The sequence below is a fragment of the Puntigrus tetrazona genome, chromosome 3 (assembly GCF_018831695.1).
Source record: "Puntigrus tetrazona isolate hp1 chromosome 3, ASM1883169v1, whole genome shotgun sequence".
Classification (NCBI taxonomy): Eukaryota; Metazoa; Chordata; class Actinopteri; order Cypriniformes; family Cyprinidae; genus Puntigrus; species Puntigrus tetrazona.
The window spans coordinates 11,775,268-11,793,685 of record NC_056701.1 but is presented as its reverse complement, the minus strand read 5'-3'; the positions used below and the strand labels follow the sequence as shown (position 1 = coordinate 11,793,685).

At 38.6% G+C, this 18,418-nt stretch overlaps 1 protein-coding gene across 7 annotated transcripts in view; it reads right to left on the bottom strand.

Annotated features, from left to right (window-relative positions):
- kcnc3a (potassium voltage-gated channel, Shaw-related subfamily, member 3a) overlaps positions 1-18,418 on the bottom strand; it is a 60,725-nt gene that overhangs the window by 40,239 nt on the left and 2,068 nt on the right. For all 7 annotated transcript variants that reach the window (XR_006249731.1, XR_006249728.1, XR_006249729.1 and 4 more), the window contains exon 2: positions 13,465-14,149. Coding sequence is in view for 4 of the 7 variants with exons in the window: in XM_043233830.1 (XP_043089765.1) it covers positions 13,465-14,149 (685 nt within the window). In the remaining 3 variants the exon portion in view is untranslated. The remainder of the gene's footprint in view (positions 1-13,464; positions 14,150-18,418) is intronic.

Here is an 18,418-nt window from a genome sequence, read left to right as displayed (position 1 = left end):
TTGGATATGGCAAGCAATTGAGCCAAGGTTCTGTTTTAAAAAGTAATGTAAAAATGAACCAAAGTTACGCCTCTTATCTGTTTTAAAATCTGTTCTTTCAACCTGATCTACACTGAATAATAATAATAATAATGCATGTTCATTATGCAATAATAATAATAAAAATAAAAAGACTTTTTGATGTAACCTAATTAGTTAGGTTGATTTCGACAAATTAGGTTTTATATGAATAGATTTATATTAATATCAAATAATATATATTTAAATATTTAAATATAATAAACATAACACAAATATTTTTTATTAAGTATATATATATATATATATATATATATATATATATATATATATATATATATATATATATATATATATATATATGTGTGTGTGTGTGTGTGTGTGTGTGTGTGTGTGAAATTCTCAGTTAAATCCGTCCCAACATCTCCCAAAAATATCAATCAGTTTCATAGGTTTTGAAAAGACATTGTTTGGAAGATGTTACATAGCTTAAATGTAAATAATATAAAATAATGTATAAAACAATATATGCCACACTGTCTATTGTCTTTACTGTCTTACTAATTTCCAGTTATTGATAATCCATAGTTGCTATGGTCAAGTAAATCTGATTAGGCATTAAACTCAAAAAAGAAACAAAAGGTAGTCCCCTGACATTACGTGGCTACAACAATTATCACGTTCTAATGAGTTAATACTACGTGAATCAAACATGACATTTCCAGACACCATTCATTCATACCTATTGCATTAGCTAATCTTAACGAATAGAACCTTTTTATTAAAGTATTGTTTAGTCAAAAATATTTTTAATATTAAAATGACTGAAGAAAAAATTTTTATTACAAGATTAAACTATTTTTTACAAACCATGCACCGTTAAGCTTTGTCTGAGCAATTTTCAGAAGCCGGTGTAGGGTAAAACTCCATAAGTCATCTCCTATTAGCGCAAAACATGCAGGATTGCCTCTTGCTGTGAGGTGTATGTGTGTGATGTCATTCTCTACAGAGGCCATTCTCATAACACTGCTCATATTGATCCCTCGCTGTCAGCTGAACTGCTGAGTGTACATGAATGAGGCTGTGAGAGAGCGTGTATGTGTGACAGTGTTTGATTAGAAGGGTAATGTGATTGAATGAGAAAAAAACTAAAACTGCAGATTTAAGAAATAAGATAAGAGAAAAAAAAGTGGACAGAGAGCAAGGGAGCACTGCCGCAACAGCCATCTGGGATAAGAGCAGGACAAGCTGTGCTCCACCCTCAACCCATCTCCATGTCCCTCTCTCTCAAGATCTGGCAGGACACCAGGGTGGGGAGAAGGCCAGGGCCCCGGAACCCCAAGGGATCAGCATCTGGTACCTCCACCAGCCAGAGAGAGAGAGGGAGGGAGGGTGAGAGACGGAGAATATGTTTGAAACAGAGAGAGAAAGAGAGAGAGAGAGAGAGAGAGAAAGTAGTTTTTGTCTTGCACACATCTATTTCTTTTAAATACATTTTAAAGCAGATTTTAATTAATTTATATATCATGTAGATAACCTATAGGTAAATATAGTTCTTCATAAGAATTTTCCTCCTTTTTGACAAACTAAAAATAATAGTTTTTGACTACATGCATCTACCAAGAACAGTATCAAGTTTTACAAACATGGCGCATTTTGCTCTTAAATCATTATTTCTTATGCTGTTCATCATTATCAACACACTTCTGCCTTAATAAAGCTGCAATTGAATATAAATATCATATTGATCATTTGAAAATTGAAATAAAAAATTCACAGGGACAATTAGAAATGCTGTTTTGATAAGCTTAATACTAATAAAATTGCTGAAATAAAAAAAAATTAAGTATTAAGTAGAAATATCATAATAAAAAAAATACATATGAAAAAAAAAACATTACTAAAACTTGAAGTAAATAAAATAACCTTACACTGTGCTGTGGCAATTATGCAGGAGATTCATATCTGATTCACCCCAACAAAAAAGTTTAAAAGGTTACTCCAGCCCAAAATGAACATATTGTCATTCATCACTTACTTTGTAATTTCAAACCCGTAACACCTTCTTTCATCTTCGGGACACAATTGAAGATGTTATGAATGAAAACAGGAAGGCTTGTGACTGTTCTATTGACTACCATGTAATAAATACTGTCAAAGTCCATAAATGTATGAAAGACGTCGTCAGAACAGTCCATCTGCCATCAGTGGTTCAACTGCAACATTTTGAAGCTACGAGAATACTTTTTGTAAAGAAATAAAACAAATCCGGCACTGTACCATCATTATTACCAGTATCGCTGCAAAAAAAATGTGTATGCTCTTGTTTATATCAAACAGTAAATACACATATAAACTGCATCTGTAGATTACTCCAAAATGACTCTACGGTCCCAAATTGTTGAAATGTCCTTATCTTTGTTTTCTTTCTGACTATTGTCATGCTTATCTGGACCTTGACGGTATTCGGTACACGGTAGTCAATGGGACAGTCACAAACCTCACAGTTTTTAACCAAAACATCTTCAATTGTAAAAATATGAAAACAAACCATGGTGTTATGTGTTTGGAACGACATGGATAAGTGATTAATGACAAACTTGACATTTTGGGGTGGAGTGACCCTTTAACAAAATGAAGCAAAGTGTAGTGACTTTGAGCAAAAAAACCCCCCAAAAAACAGCAACATGTGTTAGTCCAGTAACAGACAGAAGAAAACTGAGGCCATGCAGCGTGTGTACTCGGGATCCCTGATAACCAACACACGGACACAAGTAATGATAGAGGGCAGAGGCTAAAGGAAATTTAACAGGACGTTAATGGCAGCATACCGTGACTTGGTAAGTACATATCATTTGGAATAAATGAAGGCTAAAGGGGAGCCCATGGTCCAAGTGAAGAGAAAAACAAACAAACCTGAAGACAAATCTTTCACTCACAGCACACACAAGAAAAATAAACACATTCAAAATACGTTCAAAGTATGTTAAATGTTCAGGTTCAGCTATTCTGGTTTGATTTAAAGCAAATACTGAACTGATGTTCGAAGTGTTTACAAGGCAAAACCGATTTGACATTCATTATAACACTGGTCAATATAATTCAACACTCTTATGTTACATCAATATGTATCTTAGCAAACATGCTTCATTCAGCAGATGCATGGAACAATATTGCATACAGCCAGATGTTATTATGTCTTACACACATCTCTCTCTCTCTCACACACACACACACACACACACACACAAGCAAGAGTCAGTTCTGCCGCTGTAGCAAAGTACTCTCTCTTTCTCTCTATCTCTCTCTCTCTCACACACACACACACACACTCACATACACAAGCAAGGGTCAGTTCTAGCGCTGTAGCAAAGCACTCTCTCTTTCTCTCTCTCTCTCTCTCTCACACACACACACACACACACACACAGCTCAGCACTTTAACAGATTAATTACAGTCAGTGACTGACAGGACAGAATGAACCCTCTCAAATCAGCGCATAAGAAAAGCAGCAGACACAGCGGCTCTTACGAATACAGACATAATCAAACAATCCACCTGATTACTTCTTTCCTACAGTGAGGTCCAAAAGTCTAAGAGCACTGGAGGAAAAGCGTTTTGCATAAATGCTAAATTTATCATTTCAAATTCCATCAGAACAACAGTTTGAGTGAAACATTCGGAACATCTTGGTGTTTGCTTTGAACTCCTTGGCAGCATCCCATCTGCATCAATTCCACAAGTTCCAATAAAACCTGATGATCATGTTCTCCAAAACAAAGACCCAAAGCGTACCTTGTACAAAATCCATGTATTCGTATAGTATAGACCGCATATGTGCGAGTAAACATCCTCACACGTCTGTGGATTGTGGTGTGGTGATTGACAGCTCAGGGAGAGAAAAAGATGAACCTTTGAGACTGAAGATGAGTATATTGCATAACAGTAGTTGATGTAGTGTGATCGAGGTAGCTCTGGGGTATAGACAAAGACAGAGTGAAAGAGAGACAATACACTATTGAGTGTTTTGTTTGCGAATGACGCATTGGATCTCATTGATAAAAACAATGAGGTTCTTGGCCTAATGGAGAACGAGAGAGTGACTCAACCTCCCACCAGATTCTCATTTTTTCATCTTTCTCTTTCTAATATCCATTCATAACATGCATTCCACAGAAAGACCCTTTAGAAATGTTGATGCTCCATTAAAAACATGCGGAGAAGAGAATTTCTATAGCATGTTCACCAAAGATAAATGGAGAAATTTTTCTGGAAAAGAAAAAATATATACAGTATAATAAAATAGTAAACAGTAATTTTAGTATACAGAAATTAATGTGTTTTATAATAATAATAATACTAATAATCAATTCTGAGATAAACAGTGTATTTATATATCCAGTGAATCTTTCTTTCCTTCTCTTTATAGATTATTAAACTCTATTATTGTATTTTTTATTTGTTAATCAATTTATTGTGTAATTAACAAAATTCGTCAAGTTGGAAATTTAGCCAGTACCGACAAATTATCTCTTTGTCTAAAACTGCCCGTGTACTGCACATTTGAAGTATTGACAAAAAAAACGCACATGCAAAATCCATCTAACTCCCTGACATACACAAAAAGCACACACTCCTTGCTTCTCTTGCACACACACACACACACACACACACTCATCGAGGTGAAACAGAGGAAATAAGTGGCACAGCATTTTTTTTCTGCTTAGCATTCGATCCTGATAACTGCAGCACACTACACACATTTGTCCTTGCAAATTTTCTGTCTCCCTTCGTCTCTTCATCATTGCGCTCTCTGTAATCACTCCTTCCCGATTCTCTCCATCGCTCTAACATTCTCTCCTCCTCGCATGTCACTTCTCTCTCCCTGTCTGAGCTGTAGTTTGGCAGTGTTCTCCTTCTCTCTGTACTCTATGCCATTAGCTGGGATGACAGAGTGCCTTTCCCTTTGTCCTTAATCCAAGTGAGAGCCCCACTCTGAGAAAATGCTAAAAGCTAGCATGCAGTGGCTAGTGCCAAATGCTCAAACTTCTCTTAAATGTATGCAGAACTGTGACAGAAAAACACCCAGATGTGGAAGTGCACATACACACGCCTTTATTTACACACAAATAGCAATTTCAAGTGAAAAGTCATTATCATTCACAAACCACAAGACACGATTTTCCAACATATGTCAACTAGTTTAAGCTCTGTTGGCCATTTCCGAAGAGGTCTGGGGCACAAACCTATTTAATCTATGTTCAGCACCATTAGATAAACTCCAGTACACCAATACAAGATGACCTTCTAGGACACAATATCACATGACTGGCCAAATTCTACTTATTTTATCTCAGTAACTGTTATTGGCCATTTTTGCTTGTGATGCATTATGAAATTAATAATGCCTCATGAATTCTTTTCTGACTCTATTCGAAGCTGAGCTGATACACGGCTCCATTGCTTCTGTTATAAAATAAGTAACCTCAAAAATACGAGTTCAGTGTAATGTTGCAGAACTTTATTTTTAGTTTTATTGCCTTTCAATTAAAATTATTCTACGTTAATATTTAAACTATGTTTGAAACTGGCAGCCTTTGCTTTAGTGTTATGCTGCATCTTGTAGAAGCCCGTTTCCACCACTGAATGAAAAAATAAAAGCCAGTTTCGACTTTATCTCACAATGCAGACTTTCTTTCTCAGAATTGTGAAATATAAATTTATTTTTAAAAATGTCAGAGTCGCGAATTTGTATCATACAAAACTGCGAGGTTGTAGCATGCAAAGAATTGTGAGAAACTAAAATGTGCAGCACTAATAGTTGTCAGTATACATTTAAATGTAAACATCAAAAAAAAACTGCTGCATGCTCCTGTAAAGCAAATACAGTATTTGATGCATTTCAGCTAACAACAAACGTCAGCCATCTTTACTCCTTCTTTACTCCTTCAATGTCCCATGCTCATTCACCTTTTTTCTGTCTTTACCCTACCATCTCTCTTTCTCTTTTTCTCCAACAAGAGCTTCGTCTCTCCATTTACCACCTTATCTTTGCTCTCATTCAGTCTTACTCCCTCATTTCTCATTTGCAATTCCCCTCTCCCTTTCCCGCTCCTGCATCCAGCATGCTGCAGTATTACCACCATCAGCATCTTATGAGCGCTGCTCTTTCTCTCCTCGGCTCCGAGGAGCTCACACAGACACACGAGCATGCAATCTAGCCACATCCATGGGGAAAAGGCTTATCTAAAACCGGCAGGGGAAAAAAATCACTTCATACTAATAGTCTGTTGTGTGTGTGTGTGTGTGTGTGTGTGAGAGTAATGGAATGGCAGCGTCTTATTGGGATTAACATGACAGAACAAGGATATACTATATATAAAGTAAAAGTGCCATGATACATTACAGCACCATGGTTTCCCCCTTCCCCCATTCCCTTCTTTTATTCTTTCTTTCTCTTTCCCTTACTCTATCTTATTTCCAGTCATAGATCAGTTTCTCCTGCCCTATGCAAAAATGAAGTCTTGTGGGAGTGTGCCTGAGGAAACGCAAGGGATTTGGTGGGAAACTGAGGGTTGGGGGGTGGAAAGAAAGAAAAAAAGAGTCTGTACGTGTGTGTGTCATATATGGTGTTTCCATGAGAGACCGCAGAGTCCCCCTTGTGACTGTTATGAATATATTTTCAAGTGCCACGAGCACAGAAATCCAAATAGATGTAGTCACTCTGGGAGTGCATGCCTGTTTTTGTCGTTACAAACATGTTTGACTTTCTTTCAAACATTTTACCAAACGTCTTTCTGTCCTCTCAAGGAAAATCAGTGGTGTCCAGTGTTGTTTGGGATTTTAATCAGTTTTTAATCAGATTTTAATGGGTTTTTCAGATTATGGGGAAAAAAAATGTTGAAACATTGTCTTAAATTTTCCACAGAAATGTTCCTCAGAAAAAAATATGAAGGCTGAGGGTCAGTAAATGGATGAATTTTGGACTAAATGTTTTTTTTAAGTGTATATGTGTAGTAAAGTTCTCTTAAATGGCTTTTTGTTTTATAAGGGTTTTATTAGACACAATAAAAACACAATTCAGAGAGACAAGCAACTTTACAATGCTTTGTAGAAAAAAATAATCTGAGCAAAACTTTCATTTTTAGCATAAATGTGGCTTTCAATACCAGCTACTTCTACTTATTTCAGTTGATGTTGCAAACTAATAATTGTTATCATATTATTATTATTATTATTATTTTTATTTATTTAAGCTTTATTATTAGTTGTTATTACTACTGGTTACACTAGTTATTTACCTACAGCAGCTAATGAATAAAACGTCTTGCACATTATCAGTAAAAAGCTTACCACTGCATTGAAAAGAAAGGAGAATAAAAGAAATTAAATGAAAGAAATTGTCTATAGAACTAAAGTATGGTGAATAAAAGGATAAATGCTTATAATAACGTATAGTAGTAGTAAGTAGTAGTACCTAATATTGCGCCTTGTATTTTTAATGCTAATCATTTTAAATTGAGTCTCCCGAATGAATTGATAAGAATAATTCAGTATTTGACCCGTAAACTAAGCAGCCTGCTAAACGCAATAAAAATGATGTCTGTGGGTCAGAAGAGTTAGACCCACATGGACCCCTGGGAGGTGTGTAGAGCTAAAATACAAGGCCTTTCTTTTTTTAAGCCCCTGTCCCCCTGTGACCAACGAGTGCTTGAGAGAATGGGGTTTGCCCAGTTAACAAAAAAGCTCAAGTGGTGCGGAGTTTGACCAAAATGAGGAGTTCTGGACATCCTATGATTATTTTGGCAGTATAGGTCTTGCTATGAATAAACTTTAAAGTATGTGGTTCACACCGATAATTCGTTGGCTCAGGCATCGGCTGCTCTTCAACACCTATTTAAAATGCTGCACTGCATATGGCACCCTATAGGTACAAGCTCACCGACTAGACTTCAGGGTGGATGACCGGCTCGCTGGGACGTCGATGGAGTCTAGTTTAGAAAAGGCCGACGCAAATAAAATCCCCCGAGCCAAGAAAAAGATGCCTTGTAACAGCAAATACGCTGCAACTCGGACGGACTCATTCACCGGCGAGCTGGACAGAGGCCAGTGAAGGAGGGGGGAAGCACACTGCGACTGTAGATTCAAGCGCATCCAGCGCTCTGCCTCTCATTCACCGATTTATTGGTCTCAGCGTGACTGGTTCAATAAGCTTTATTATCATGCACTTTGCTGCTGCTGCAATGTGTGTCCGGAAGACATGTGCGCTACAGATACTGCATAAAACCCAAGTCAGCCCGGTGGTTCGTTTGAGCTTTCGCTGCCAGGTCAGGACGGTGTAAATGAACAGCATACAGGAGAAAGAAGAGGCCTGCTTGTTACTGAGAGGAGCGAGATCCTGTCCCACATATCCCTCATTTTCTGGCTATATTTAGAGATGTAGTAAAAGTAGAAGAAGGGAAACAGTGGGGGAAGATCGGAGGTGTGTTCACGGGTGCCAAAAGCGGTCTCAACTGAAAAGGAGCATTTATAGCCAGACAAACTCTGGTTACAAACGAGCATGCTCATTACAGGGAACACAAAAGGTAATTGATACTTTTAAGGAACTGATAAACACAAGGCCATTTCAGAAGAAAAGCTTTGTGGTTAAAAGGAAAGCTTCCGAAGGAATCCGATCACACTCGATGCTGGGATGTTGTGGTCTACGCGGCCTTTGAGGACGCTTCACACATGTTTGCGATATATAAATCAAACGTAAATCAAAATGAATCAAAGGAAGCAAGAAGTAACATTCATTTGCTAATACATGCGAGGAGTGACACACTTTTCAAATTGTTTCAGGTGCCTGGAGTCCTGACCTTTAATTTTTTTTTTCAGTTATTTTTGGCAACACTATTCAGCATTGAGTGTTGCTAAATGTTTACAAGCATCTGACGGGAAGACAGTACTCTACGACGGGTAGAGTGAAATCCTGCAGAAGTGCTGAGAAAAAAACACATTCCAGTGATCCTTTTTTTAAGTTTTTAACAAAGGATTTGAGCCCAGTTTTTGTAGACATGCTACACTTAAAAAGTATGTTTTTTTCTATTAATACTATGGGTTTTTTTTTTACTATTAATAGCGGTGGAATTATCTATCTATCTATCTAATCTGTTCATTTGTCATTTAAGAATGATCTGATGTTTTCAGTTATGTTTCATATACAAAAGGAATATTATTTATATTTGAAACTAAATATTGGTAAGGTAAATAGTTTTAGTTACTTTGATTAGAATAGAATTAGATTACAACATAAGTAGACTATACTCTACAGTTTTCCCAGAATTATTTCCTTGGTTTTTCTAGACTTATTCCCTGTTATATTCATAATGGGAATGAAATATTAATAAGAGAAATAGTTAAGTAATTTATTGATATATATACAGTATATATATATATATATATATATATATATATATATATATATATATATATATATATATATATATATATATATATGTGTGTGTGTGTGTGTGTGTGTGTGTGTGTGTGTTAGAAAAGGATAATATTTGCAGTCATGCTACACCTAAAAAATTAACATTATTTATGCAGAACTAAATATGGGTAAGGTTAACAGCTATTATTAAGCCACTTACTTTGTTTAGAATAAAAACAGATTTGAATAGGGCTGGCAACAAACACAGGCGTGCAGGCCAATATGACAATGTACATAAAAATGCTGTCTTAGTAGGGAACTCATAGGGTTTGAGATGATTGACTGAGGGTTGATCTACTAAAACATTACGCATGTAAAGGCGATTATTTAGTGACGTGTATCATGAAAAATGCAAAATATCAAAACAAACATACATTTCTAAATACAAACCAGACCGTTTACCTGAGATGAGGTGAATTGTGACGTTGATTAAAGGTTTTCTGCATATATATTATTTACGTGTGGGAACAAAATACACAGAGCACCGCAAAGCGGGATTATTTTGACTACGGGCTGTTGCTAAGAAACGCTGCTAAAGCAGTGTAGTTCATTTAATAGTTGTTCATCCTTATCGAATAGGATTTTGCACGTGAATGACTATTCACCCGCAGGTTGTTATCCATCCGCTCATACAACATGTGCTCGACTACAAGCTTGAGATGCTGAACAACAGTAAAGCAATTCCTATCATTTCGCATATGCTCCTCACATAATCGCCACTGAGGATGTTTTATTTCTGCGGTCTATGATGCTTCTTTTTGAATTAACCTGCCATACAGCTCCAGCGTTTTTTACATCTTCTCCTCTAAAAGTGATCAGGCACCTTCTGTTCTAGTTAATCCCACATAAATTACAAATCTTTACAATACTGATTATCAGTTAAATTAGTGGTTTTCAAGCTGGAGCTTTGGGATTCAAAGTCTCAAAAGTGTGAAAACCAAAGCAAACCAAAAAATATTTTTACGATATAAGTTGTAAATTGATTTAAAGTACTTTCATTATAGGTAGAAAAATACTGTCAAAGTAATAGAAATAACATATTTTTCAGATATTTTATAATAATTTATTTTAATTAAAAAATCATATAAAATATAATAATAAATAAATAATACAAATATTTAATAAATGCATTTTTTCTCACAATAAACTTAAATTAAATTAACTTAAAATGGGCATAAAAATATTGTGCCAGCTTAATATGAAGTAAATATTTTTCAGATAATATTTGATAATAATTTATTTCAATACATTTAATAAAAAAATCACACTATAAGTTGCAAATTAAATTAAATTAACTTTATTGAGGGTATAAAATAAAATAAAATAAATAAAACATTGGTGGGTATGATAACAAAATGCACTGTGAACTTAAGTAAATATTTTCCAAATGTAAAATATTTTTATACATCAAATTCTAAAATGTGTCTTCTATGTTTTAGGAAGGAGCCCCTTGCAATATATAGATCATATTTGTTAGTTCATTGCATCAGAAAGTTAGAAAACACCTGAGTTGGTAAATGCAGCTAACTGTTATCTGAATCCTTTAATCTGGTCGGTGAGGAGCCAGGTTTTGCTGCAACTCTTCACCTATGTACAGGCTCACTGGATCATCGGATTTAAACCAGGGATTTAACCAGAAAGAGATACAGCTTTCAGTCTTGCCTTCATAGATCAACTCAAATACTTAAGTTATTCGCGCTATACTGCCCAACGCCACGGTCTTTTGAAAGTCAGGGTGTAGTTTGAAGACACCTTCACCATCTTCGCAAGTGCTTGAAATGAAAATCAGTTAGAGTCTGGAAGACACACACCTTGCATGTATTTGCATACTTTTAGGTTTCTAGAAAGTGACCAAGAGCGTTGCTTGCGCCCACAAACAAACGCACAGCCTCTGCCTCTGTTGCTGTTATTCGGTTGCTCTGCAGCAGAAATCAACGCGCAGTCAGCTAGTATGAGACGCCGCAGTGTTACGCTATAGCACAGCGAGAGAAAGGGACATGGAGGTTGTAAGTGATGATTAGCAATCCGGCACGAGGCCCTGCACCCATACAGCAGCCCGCTAATAAAACACTATGCGTGTCACGGTTGATAAAAGACCTCCGTTCAATGACGACGCAGTAAAACGATGACGGCATCTCTCCCTCCCCTTGAGAACTGTGAGAAGACCTGGGTAACTTACAAGCGAGACACTTCAAACGCATTAGGAGCAATTCTGCAATCAAATGCAACCCAAAATGCAATCGAAAACTGATCAGTTAAATGGAACCCTGGGCTCATTTCAAGAAAGCAAGTGTGTATCGACTGCTCATGACTATGATCTATTGACCCAGATGTGCCGCGGAAGATAAATATCTTAAATAACCAGCCAGCGCTGATAAAGGAGATAAATGGTCGCTGTTCACTAGCTCGTGAATGACGTTCAGAGAGGCAAAGGGTGAACTGCCTTTCATGTGCTCCAGCTGAAACATCTCTTAACCAGCAAGGGTCAGTAAGTGACTTTGGTTTCCTAAAATTGCTGTAGATTTGTAGCTATATAAGAAAAAAGATTATTGTCTGAGAGGGAAAAACATGATTTCTTGCTTAAATAGGCAAGTAAAAGTTTGGTTGCATCTAATTTGGCTGTAAAGTCTATGAATTCATATGACCTTATTATGCTCATTATCCCAAAATTGGGATCCCAAGTGTGGCACCCAGAAAAAAAGAGAAAACTAATTTAAGCTCCTGGTCTGGATGTGAGATGGATGTAGCGATTATCGGGTAATGGTGGTTCCTGTGACATGCAGGGCTTCTGCTGAGTAAGCAGAAAACTGATTCAGTTAAAAGTAAGACCCATGGGAGACTCAGTGGTTCCCGGGATGCCGTGAAGATCCTGTGCTTCCTGTGGATACATACCTAAGCACAACCTGACACCAGTAACTTGCTTTGCTAAGCTAGAATTTTCTCAAATACGGTGCCTAGTTAAATGTATAGCATTTTAAGGGTTACATCACTTGATTGATCAATCATGCAAAATAGCTAAAAAGTCTGTGAGCATAAAAACATGCTTACTGTCGGACACGATTGTTCCAGCAATGCAGGGACAAGTGGGAAAAACTAACTTGTGTTCTCCTAACATTAATAAAAAACTTTCACAGTTTGCTAAGGTAAAATTCATAGCCAAAACTCAATAGTGTCCACCTTAGGGTAAATGCCCTGGTGAGGTTCAATATCGTAGGGGTCTGCCAGGTGCTGTTCTGCAGTATGGACAACAGCGAAATGTACGAACACTTTGCGCATGCGCAATGACTGGCGGTTCAGATATGAATGCGTGTCTCATAATTAAGTTATTTTTATGCAATAATTACAGTGTGAGTGATATTTATTCGTCCGTGAGACGCCCATTCAGCAAACAAATGGATATTAAATATCGATTTTGGTGGAAACCAAGAAATATCTGAGCGCTGAATACAGCGGCTGACGAAAAGTAACTGAATAACAACGTTCTTCAAATCATTAAAGCAACTTTCATTTCATCGCTCAAAGCGAGGTCATAATTACATTAGGCTACACGCAGAACCAAAAATGTAAGTTTTAAAAAAGCGCGACAAAGTGCTCAGGAGGCGACTGCGCATGCCGAGAGCTCGCGACGCAGTGCTCACCGGCAAATAATAATGCGCGTGGAGACACCGACAGACAGCGAGACAAAATACTGCATTTATCAGAGAGAGTGACAAAGAAACCCTCAACATAACGAACTCGAGTTTTTTTCTCTGCGAACGCAGCTAACAAACTTTTCAAAAGTTAACAACTTGTGCGTTTAGCGAGTGCGCTATTGTGACTCTTGCGAACCAGTTCGTGATTCCGTGTGCACAGAGAAATATCCAGTCAAATACTAACCGAACACGTAGCACAAGGACGGTTAAGCGAGCTCCAAACTGCTACAGACACGTTTAATAAAGCAGACTAACGAGATGCCGGTGCGCTCACTCACCCTAGCATATTTGGAGGAGTAGGGGTCCTCAAAGAGCGCCCAGATGCGCGGCTGCCAGGTACTCCACCAGCTGGGGTTCCGACCATCCTCCTGTAGACACAACCTCTTCAAATCCCCGTCCGCTCCACCCGTTAGCGCCGGGTCGTCCTCTGGCGGGTCCGGCTCGGGCGTCTCGAAGCTGTCCAGCGCTTCCTCGGCGTCCCTATGCTGTCGGTAATTCATCCAGCAGCAAGCCTCCACGTCTGTCTCGTCGATACCCCAGAACGCGAGCTCCTCCTCGAAGAGAGGACCGCAGACATCGTTGGGACAATGCAACTTCCCTGTGCGGTAATAATTGAGGATAAAAGCGAAGGTGTTGGGGTGACGGTCAAAGAAGAATTCATCGGATTTGGGGTCATAGTCAAAGTTACTGAACGCATCTGGCTCCGTGAGCCAGGACAAGCGCGTCCCAGGCAGCGTCTTCAGCGTGCTGCGGTACGTCTCGTGCCGAATCCCCCCGCAGTTTATCACTATTTTCTCGCTGTCTGACGGACAAGTCATGTCTGCGCTGTAACATGCTTTGTTGGACGACTTGTTCCCACCCTTGCGCCCTTTGAAAGAGGAGACACACACCGAACTGAGCATAGAGGAGCAGGGGGAGGGAGAGGAGGAGAGAGAACCGAGAGGGGAGGGGGGGAGGAGGAGCCTGCGGGTGGGAGAACAGAAGAGAAAAGAAAATTAGTGATGCTCATACTTTTATACAATATTAGACTGGTCAAAGTAACCTGCCTTTAACTCATCACACCGTTAGTTCTTGCACCGGTTACTAATGGTGCAAAAGCTGTCACTGGGGTGGTACCTTTTCAAAAGGTATTAGATGCTTAGAGGTCCTTTAATGGAATCTATGGTCCCATGAAGAATCTTTAACATCCATGAAGATTATTCAAATGTTCTTTGCACTAAAAAAGGAGTTCTGCTCATTGAAATGTTCTTTGGGGAACCCAAACAGTTGTTCTGTGGTTGTACTGCAAAACCTCATTTGGGTGCCTTTATTTGTAAAGAGCATAATATGTAGCACTTCATTGTACAAATGAAAATGTGTACAAAGGTGTCCCTTTTAAATGGTACTGCCCCAGTTTTGTAACTTTTTACTGAAATTTGGAAGATACTACAAATATAAGAAATATTGTCTGTTGAATATCATGTACCTAAGGTCCTTTATGGTACAGTCGACTCATTGGGCTTGGAAAAAAGAGGGCTTGTCCATAAAAAAACTGGCCCTAGCCAACGTACAACATCAGAGGTATGATGATGCAGGTATATGAGGAAAGCGTTTTAATGAAGGAGTGAGTTCAATACGTTCAAGTGTCACATAATAAACAGGAAAGAGACCCCTCCTCCTCCTCTGCAATGCCCACCCATCTTTCCTTTTCCGTCTTTTACCATCACTCAGCTCTCATGTCCCTCAATTCACTAAAACACTCTGCTCAATTACAGCAAAGGGAGATGAAAATGACTGAATGTTTCACATCCATCCACCCCCCCTACACACACACAGACACCATACTCTCAGCGTATCCAATAGAAAGAGGGAGAGGAAGAAAACGAGAGCAAGAGGAAGGGTGGGAGGAAGAGGGAGAAAAGCTAAAGGCAGAACGATTATTTGCTGAGCTACACAAAATAGGGAGAAAAGACTGCAGCGCATTAACTCTTACACTATCTCTCTCTCTGGGCAGTGCTAATGTTATGCAGACCGTTCAGTACAGTCTGTGTACAGTATTAACCTTGGTTGCAGACGCAAAATCTAGAAAACTGTAACTGCTTGAGTGTGCACTCGGCAAACTGACATAAAAAGGGTGAACCTTTCACATGCGTGTTCATGTTTTCCTTCCACTACACTAAGTGCTTTACAAAACGAAATATCTCTACTTCACATCTACAGTGAAACAAATGAGTCCTGGCTCTTTTTCCAATCAAATCGTCCCATTTTGGAAATATGGAGCAGAGACGCTATTATCTTTTTCTCTTGGGGTCACCGTGCACTGTGGTAACATGCCATTTGTAGCTGATTTAACCTTTAAAAATTACTTTTGTTACCGCGACCTAATGCAGGCACATTGACTCCCTCGTGTTAAATAATGGTTTTAAATGTAATAAAACAAGTTACTACATAATGTTTTTTTTACTACTGCTTAGCAAAACATTTTTTACAGTGTACAAGGGTCAGATTTCACCGACAAATGTCCTCCACCTGTGTTTTGCTGTGTTGTCTCTTTTTTTTCTTTCACAATGACTCTCCTATATCTGTTTCTCTTGTTTGGCTGTGCTGCATGGTCGCTCCATACATATCTGTCAAACTGTCTTCCCTCATTACTTATCCACTCTTATCCATTCTCCTCAGCTCATTCTTCCTCTTGCGTTCCCTTATGTCCCTGTGATTAACTGTTGAAAAAAGATCACAGGAATATGAGAACTGTAGGAAAGAGAGAGGCCGAATCATATGAAACAATGTAATAGAGATAGTTAAGAGGGTTTCTGCTTTCAGCACCATGGACAGAGCATGACTTTCAGATAAGCATTAAAGCAGCATAAGCATTGCGTAAAGTAATGAAAATGAGAAACGATGTTTTATAACGGACATGAACCAATGCAAAAAATATAGAAAATAAAAATCATAATATAATTATGAAATAATAATGTAAAAATTCAACCCATTACTGCGCTGGGGTTACACTGCTTTTGCAATCTAGTAGTTCTTATAGTAGTTCTCATAATCATACATAACTAAATCCTCAAAAACGGAAAGACTTTGGCCCTGCTACGCCATCAAAACATCGCTATGTTCGTCTGGGCCACCCAACATAGCAATATCAGCTAAAGAAGGCATTTGAATATGCCGAGCTTGTGGTAGTGAAATAAATAACACAAAAGGAGTAAATAAATACGATGATGAATAGGAAAAACTGAAACTGAGAGGAAACAAGGGAAAACGTTGCGCTGACAAAGCAAAAAAAAAAAAAAAAAAAAAAAGGAAAAAGGTTCTCACTAAAAAGGGAAATCATTGTTAAGTGTGTGTGCCTGGATGGGGGAAGTACATTAAAGTGTGCATGTCCATTGGGATGGGGGTTGGTTGTAAGGACAGATACGCCTATAAAAGACAACAGCACTATATCGACAGAGAACACGGAGAGAGGAAAATGGGAGAGAACAGGTTACGGCCACTGAGGGAAATGTTGTGAAGGAATGACTGCAGTAAAGGTAAATGAAGCTCCATTCATAAATTATTCAATGTATAGAAACAACGTCAAAGAAGAAGTGATATATGCACGCGCTGTTATGAGAAGAAGGTAGAACCGAACCACATCTACGCTCGTTTTCATTTATCGTACAGTATGCTGTAGTGCATCTGCATTGTACCTCCACTCTAACTCCCTTTCTCTCTGACTGGTGCAGTGTAGGTTCTTTGGATTTTTCTGCTTGCTATCCCACTGCAGTTGAAGCTCGGCGGTGCTCACAGGCCACCTAGAGGACTCATTGGGGAACTGCACGGCACAAAATACTGCAGTACCCCCTCCTCTTCAAGCTTTCTCCCCGACTGAGGTATGGATGCCTTATGCAAACCATCTGTCGATGCATTGCATACAGGTTTGCGTCCCTTTTTAGCCCATACACCCTTTTAATTAACCGAAATCACTTAACAAATGCACTTCAATCGCTGATTTATATGAACTGACCATGTATTATCTCAGAGCTTCCTGATCTCAGTGATTAAGGCTTTTTGCAATCCCTCTCTCGTACTCTCTCTCCCTTATTTGTGTGCACTAAGCTACTCTCAGCCGAGTTGCTCATATCGACGTCTCTTGTGGAATAGCACTAAAAGAAAATAAATTAACAGAGCAAGGACGCTTACGCACACAAACACAGACACGTAAAAAAAAAGCAATGTCACAGCACAATTAATTAGCTTTAAATGAAATTAAGCTGTGCAAAGACGAACTACAAAGCATTGGCACATATGCATGTATACGATATATCCTCAGAAGGTCATCAGTCAGATTTTGACCTCTGCTTTGAAACTAATCACAGTTCTGTTCTCAGCCCTTTTCAGAAGGCCCACTCTTTATTTTCAGTCAAGAGAGTGAGAAAGAGATTCAGAAAGGGGCTTAAAGGACTCATCTTACAGTGACAGCATTGAGACGTGCGTGACTATATTCCCATATCTAGCACTAACAGTGTTCTTAAGATAGTTATAACCCCACTCCCTCCTCCCCAGCCTCAGCTCTCGTTAAAACCTAATTAATAAAAGTGCCCTCTCCGGTTAATTACCATCCCTTTATAGTCCCCCATTAAGTACTCAGGGAATGAAGCCGGAGAGAGATGGGATATAATTGTGTTAAGCCAAATCACACATGAACTTGATGGAAACTATTCTTAGCGGTGGGAAAGAATGGAGTAGGGTGACAAAAAAAAAAGAGAAAAGAAATACAGACGGAGGACAGAGAAGGTCGAAGCGGGGGTCATCTCAGGTGATGTGTAGGGGTCGTAACGTTAGGAAGGAGCGCATCTGAAAGGATGCGAAATCGCGGAATGGCAGCAGCAGGAGGGAGAGTAGATGGTTTGAAATAAGGCACTGCCAATGGGATGTGAGTGGGCAAAGGAGGGAGGGGGAAAGGGAGGGACCAAAAGCTGAGGGAAACAAACAGAAAAGTTTAACTGGTGTATGTAATAATATGAGAAAGAGGAATACAAGTTAGAACAAAAGTATTGGTTGCAGATCAGTAGGCTACTTCTCAACACGTTCAGGGTCGGTTGCTTAGACTAGTCTGAAAAATCATTTACAAAAAGGTAGACTGCTCTTAATTTCGATTCAAAAGTAAGACTGGTTATGCCTTGGCTAACCGCTAGTTAGGACGCAGTCTTAAGAAACTGGGCCCAGGTCTCAGAGTATATATCAGAGGGTTAAAAGTAAACTATT